The sequence below is a fragment of the Spermophilus citellus genome (genome assembly GCF_964194105.1).
Source record: "Spermophilus citellus genome assembly, chromosome: 5".
In the NCBI taxonomy this organism is placed as follows: Eukaryota; Metazoa; Chordata; class Mammalia; order Rodentia; family Sciuridae; genus Spermophilus; species Spermophilus citellus.
In genome coordinates, this window is record NC_138186.1 from 47,628,346 (window position 1) to 47,634,642 (window position 6,297).

The window sequence follows — 6,297 nt, forward strand, 5'->3', positions numbered from 1 at the left end:
ACGTCACTACTCTGCGCCGGAAGACCCTGTTTCCACAAGCTCTTCCCTCAATTTCTGCCGCTTCCCTGGTACCTTAAAGTCCGGGGATATGAGCCGGAAGAGACACCGCTTGGCCCCGGAGACTTTTGCATTGAAGAAGCGGCGGGAGCGAGGGCCTGTAGAAGCGGATCCTTTGAGGGGTGAATCAGGTAGGCGTGGCAGCCCCGGGGCGGGGCTGTAGACCTAATTGGGAGGGACCTCACTTCCACTAGCCAGGTGTTTGGGGGAGACCCGCACCCCCATAGTTGTCCCTCAGCCCCGCTTAATTCTGTCTCAATGTCCCTGTCTCCCCAATCAGGGTCTGCGCGCGCGGCGGTCGAGGAGCTAGTGCAGCTGTTCCCGAGAGGTCTGTTCGAGGATGCGCTGCCTCCTATCGTGCTGAGGAGCCAAGTATATAGCCTCTTGCCGGACCGGACCGTGGCCGACCGGCAACTGGTGAGGGGCGTCAGGGCCACCACCGGAGGCCCCTTCCCTGCCTTGTGGGCACTCGCGAAGGCCAGCGTCAGACAGATCCTCAGTCGGTTCACCAGCCATCCAGCAAGCATTAGGCCAAATCAAGAAGACAGAAAAGTGAAACTTTTAGGGAAGCAGTCGTGGGGCATACATAGTACGAGCGTCCATCTCTGGGAATGCAGGCATACATCAGATCACAACAGGCTTGGTCTGTTTAGTGGTGCTATTTCAGTCATAATGAAGGCGTTGAGCTAGTAGAGCATGTTAAACAGGAGAGAGATGTGTAAATCAATGGAAGTGTAAAGGATGTGATTCAGCAATCTGTATACGGGGTAAAAATGGGAGTTCATAACCCACTTGAATCAAACTGTGAAATATGATATATCAAGAATTATGTAATGTTTTGAACGACCAACAATAAAAAAAGAAAAAAAATCAGGAGAGAGAATGGCGTATTGGGTGTATTTGAGGTAGTGCCATGCCTCCAAAGCTATTGCATCTGAGAACTGGGGAAGGCCTAACTTAGGGAAGTGTGGAAGGTAGGGGGAGTGTGAGTGAGGCTTTGTGGAGAGTGATGAAGAGGGAGGAATTCATGGTAACTCCCAGGTTTTCCAGATGGTTGGTGGAGTGAATACAGGAGGAGCACATTGAGCTTTGGGGAGCATATGATGCATTTAATTTTGTACAAGTTGAGTTGGAATGTTTGTGGATCATCCAAAGTTGTTGGAGAGAATGTGGAGCCAGTAATAATAGAATTAAAAGTCATAGAGGTATGGATAGTGGGTTCAGAACATGGATGTGAGTGAGATCCAGTAGGAAAAGGGAGTGATTTTTTTACAATGTTTGGAAGGTGGTGAAAGCAGTAGCTATTTCTTGCCAGAAAAATGCCTCTACAACAGACACACACATGCACACACAGTATTATGTATGATTTGTGGGGGAGTGTTTCACAGTTCCTCTGAGATCCAAGGTTAAAGACCCCAGGTTTAGAATGTAAGATACTAGGGCCATATCCACAATGCTGGCAACACCATTATTTAGGGCAGTGTTACTCAATGTAATACTATATGGCCTTATTTCTACCTATTCTAATTTCTGAATTAGCAGCCCAGAATCGTCTGGGTGCTAATTCAGAAATTAGAGGTTCTGGGATTTACCCAAGGTTAATGAATTAAGATATCTTGTAGGAGTGGGATGTAGGGATGTAGGAATCTACATTTTTAAATTACTGCTTCAGGTGATTCTTAATTTGCCTTAAAAATTGAGACCTACTAATGTAAGAGAAAAACAGAGGAAGAGAAATCTGTGAAAGAGGCTGAGAAGGAATTGCCAGTTAAGAAAAACCCAGGAAGAGGTCTAATGTGAAAGTAAAGAGGTATTCAAGGGGGCTGGGGATGTGGCTCAAGCGGTAGCGCGCTGGCCTGGCATGCGTGCGGACCGCGTTCAATCCCCAGCACCACATACAAAACAAGGATGTTGTGTCCGCCGATAACTAAAGAATAAATATTGAAATGCTCTCTCTCTCCCTGTCTCCCTCTCTCTTAAAAAAAAAAAAAAGAGGTATTCAAGGAGGTTGGAGTAGTTGGTGGTGTTAAAACCTGGAACTCAAAGAATTTTCTCTGAAGAGGTCTAGTAAAATAAAAGCTGAAATCTCTCCATTGGAGTTAGCTAGTCACAAAAGGAAAGAAGAAAAGGAGAATGGAGACTTGTACAGTCTGATGAGAAAGCAGGTCAGATGGAACTAATTCTTTAAAAAGTATTTGTGATTTTTAGCCAGATGTAGTGGTGACTCGGGAGGCTGAGGCAGGAGAATCGCAAGTTTGAGGACAGCCTTGGCAACTTAAGAAGACCTTGCCTTAAAATAAAAAATCAAAAGGACTAGGAATGTAAATCAGTGGTAGAATGCTCCTGGGTTCAATCCCTAGTACCACACACACACACACACACACACACACACACGTGCACACACACACAAAGTATTGTTGTTTTTAATTTATTTGTGTTAGCTTACATCTTTTATATTTTGAAAGAGTTTTAAAAATTACACAAAAGAAAATATAAATGTACACAGAGAATTTACAGAATGTTTATAAAGAAATACCTTGCCACCACCTAGGTCAAACTATAAAACATGGCCAATATTGTACATATCTTTCTCTGACCAAAATTCTTTACATCCTTGGGAGTTGGGAGTTGACCACCATTCAAACTGCTGTAATTGTTACCTTGGTGTTCTTTATATCACCTGTGTACGTATTCATAAATAACTGGCTTAATTTCCATCCCCCCCCCCCCCCCCCCGCCTTGTTTCACTCCTAGGGATTGAACCCAGGGGCCAATTTGAGGCCAGCTTCAGCCACTAAACAAGACCCTATCTCAAAATAAAAAATGACAAATGACTGTGGTAAAGTAACCCGAGTTCAATCCCTAATACCAACACAAAAGTAAATAAGTAAATAAACAAACAAATAAATAAAAGTGGATAGTCTTATTTTTACGTAGAGTAGTTGTATGCATTGATAGGATACAATATGACTTCTTTGATCCATGTATACAGTGTGTAACCATCATATTAGATAATGATCATTTTCTGCTTCATTTATAATTTTGTGTTGAAAACTTTCCAGTTCTTCTTTTCTAGTTCTTTTAAAAATTGTTTTCTGTATTATAGTTATCCTACCATGCTATAGAACAATTATTCTGTTTACCTAACTGTATTTTGATAGCCATTATAAAAGATTGTCTTTTTGATAATTCCACTATAAAAGTCTTGGTATGTTTCATTTGTTTCTTTTTTTTTGTTTCCTGTGGGCCCAGTTATTTTTGGCCATGTGTCCAACAGATTTGATTTAGATTAGCAAATGCTCTCCATGTCCCACTCCCACTGTGAGTTCTTGTTTCTGCTTAAATATTATATTAGGTCTGGTAATTTTTGTTATCTTTTGATCTCTTTAGTGTTTAAACAATTTTAAAATAATATTTAGTATTTTAGTTAATTTCCAAGTAGTTGTTTCGTTCTTGCTATATTCCTATAGACAGGAATTCTAGTTTTTTTTTTTGTTGTTGTTGTTGTTATTATCTTTAGTACTGGGAATTGAATTCAGAAAAACTCTACCACTGTGCTGTATCCCCTGTCCAGCTCTTTTTAATTTTTTTAATAGCTTTTTTATTTATTAACTTTTTTTTTAATGTGGTGCTGAGGATTGAACCCAGTGCCTCATCGTGCTAGGCAAGTGCTCTACCTTAGCCACAACCCCAACCCTATTTTAAAATTTTGAGAAAGGGTCTTGCTAAGTTGCCCAAGCTGGCCTCAAACTTGTGTTCCTTCTGACTCAGCCTCTGGAGGAGCTGGGACTACAGGCATGTACCACTGCACCTGGCTATTTTTACTTGTTTTAAACATTTTATCCAATACTTCTCCCCACCTTCTGCCATCTGATATCTAGACTGTGGATTTCTTGAGGGAAGGGCCTGTGTCTTAATCACTGTTTTATCTCACTGCTTGGCATAGAACTGGTCTTAGAAAATATATATTTTTTCACAGACAACTGATAAGACAGGTGACTGGGAAGGTGGGTAACTAGTTGAAAAAGGCTGCTTGGTGTACCACCTGATTATATCCCCACACATTAAAATTCCCCAATTCTGGCAAACAAAGACTCCCAGCCCCATTGTGCCCAGAGTATAACAACATCTTACCCTGAAATCCTTCTTTTCATTTCTATCTCTGTGGAGACAGAAGGAACTTCAAGAGCAGGGAGAAATCAGAATCATCCAGCTGGGCTTTGACTTGGATGCCCATGGAATTGTCTTCACTGAAGACTACAGGACCAGAGTATGTGTAGCTGTGTATGTGTGTGTCATGAGCAGGGGAGGGTGAGGAAATTGAGGAATGAAAAAATGATTTCCCTGATCCCATGTCCCATCAAGAGGGTTAGGGATCTGGTAAGTGGTAAAATGAGGGAGAGGGAATAGAGAAGGAGAGGAGGAGGAGGGGAAGGAGGAGGAGTGGAGGAAGGTCTTGAGTAAGAGGGAAATCAGGAAGAGAAATGCTGTCCTGGGAATGGAGATGGGTGGAGGGTAGGACTAGCCCATGTCTCTCACCTTTGGTTCTAGGTCCTCAAGGCCTGTGATGGCCGACCATACTCTGGGGCAGTACAGAAATTTCTGGCCTCCGTGCTTCCAGCCTGTGGGGACCTTAGTTTTCAGCAGGAACAAATGACACAGACCTTTGGCTTCAGGGATCCAGAGATCACGTGAGATTTGTAGGACCAACAGTCAAGCATCTGGTACCTCCCTGCCTTCTTCCAGTCCCATCCAACATATCTTTTTCTTCCAATAAACCTGCCAAAAAAGGCTGACTCTTTTATGTAATAAAATGATCTAAGTTTGTGCTCTTTCTTTCAAGAGAGGAGGCCTATCTTAACTTGGGGCTTTCGAAAGAACTCCAGACCAGAATTCAGGAGAGCTGAGTGACTTGACAAATACATGAGGGGGTTGGCAGAAACTATAGCTGTCTGATTTTATTCATGCTGGATCTAAGAGGATAGAGAATGGTATTAAATAACAGGAAAAGAATGGGCAGAAGGCAGTTCAGTATGGACAGTGGATTAAGCAAGGGCACAAAAACCTTAAATAGCATGCATGGTCTAAGCAGACACCTGCACCAGGTTGGGTTTTCTTATCTGGTCCCTGTTGCATGGTTCCCCATGTTTCTGGAAACTTGGTGCCCAAACATAAACAGATGGGGAGGACATATGGTTCTCAGAGTCCAGGCCGTGTCTCTTCTGACTTCCCCCTGCTGTAGGCACCTGGTGAAGGCCGGAGTCTTCACTGTCCGTGATGCTGGGAGCTGGTGGCTAGCTGTACCTGGAGCTGGGAGATTCATCAAGTACTTTGTTAAAGGTAACTTGTCTGCAACCAAGCCCTCAACCTCTCAAGAACATCCTTTGGTGGCTCCTCAGGCCTCTAGGCTTTATTCACCTTTTCTCTTTCCTGTACCACCTCTTCTCCAGGACGCCAGGCAGTCCTTGGCATGGTCCGGAAGGCCAAGTACCGGGAGCTTCTCCTGTCGGAGCTCTTGGGTCGGCGGGCACCTGCCACAGTGCGACTTGGCCTTGCCTACCATGTACATGACCTCATTGGAGCCCAGCTGGTCGACTGGTGAGTCTTGCCCCTGGCCTGGGAGATGAAAGAGCAATGACCCAAGGTTGGATTTCTTCCCAACACAAGCTTAATTCACTATTGAAGCCCAGTTTCTCTCCATTTTCTCTGGGACCCAGGAACACCCCTTACCAAGTTGAGTTCTTCTCATACCTTGGGCCTACACTGTTGGCTTTAGTCTTATCTTTCTCCTGTATAGTGTCTCCACCACTTCTGGAACCATCCTTCGCCTGCCAGAAACGTGAGGATTCTGCTTGTCATTGCACATCTCCCAGAGTGGGGTGAGGGTCCTGGGGATCCTGCCCAACAATGACTGATCCAGGGTCACCTTGGAAAGGCCTGGAAGCCAGGAATGCTGCCGTGTATGCTGCTGAGGTTCAAGCTTGGGTTCTTTCTTGTGGTAGGCTCTAGGCAATATTTATCTGCCCTTCCACAAATCTGGAGCCAGAAACTGTGCCAAGGCCACCATGGCCACTGCCTATCAGGAAAGAAGGTGCTATTGTTCTATGTTGGGACAGGAAGGTGGGATTGCTGGGGAGGCTGGGGAAAGAGGGGTCTTGTGCCCTATGTGTTGGATTGAAACTGCTAAATAAAATACTCTGCTTTCTGATATTTTCTGGATGTCCTTTATTTTGTGTGACA

The 6,297-nt window shown here is 44.1% G+C and overlaps 1 protein-coding gene across 1 annotated transcript; it reads left to right on the forward strand.

Moving 5' to 3' along the window:
- The first annotated feature begins 2 nt into the window (after positions 1–2).
- Positions 3–6,231, forward strand: WHR1 (winged helix repair factor 1). Its single transcript, XM_081294224.1, has 7 exons — positions 3–188; positions 338–474; positions 4,232–4,327; positions 4,609–4,748; positions 5,300–5,397; positions 5,508–5,655; positions 5,855–6,231. The coding sequence occupies exons 1-7, from the start codon at positions 89–91 to the stop codon at positions 5,898–5,900; spliced, it is 765 nt and encodes a 254-aa protein (XP_081150350.1). The 5' UTR covers positions 3–88; the 3' UTR covers positions 5,901–6,231.
- The last annotated feature ends 66 nt before the right edge of the window (positions 6,232–6,297 follow it).

What these genes read in the sequence shown, in the direction of transcription:
- WHR1 (XM_081294224.1), top strand. Translation starts at nt 89, where the DNA reads ATGAGCCGGAAGAGACACCGCTTGGCCCCGGAGACTTTTGCATTGAAG. An exon ending in CTGAAGACTACAGGACCAGA is followed by an intron (nt 4,328 to 4,608) that starts GTATGTGTAGCT and finishes CTTTGGTTCTAG; the next exon opens with GTCCTCAAGGCCTGTGATGG. An exon ending in TTCAGGGATCCAGAGATCAC is followed by an intron (nt 4,749 to 5,299) that starts GTGAGATTTGTA and finishes CCCCTGCTGTAG; the next exon opens with GCACCTGGTGAAGGCCGGAG.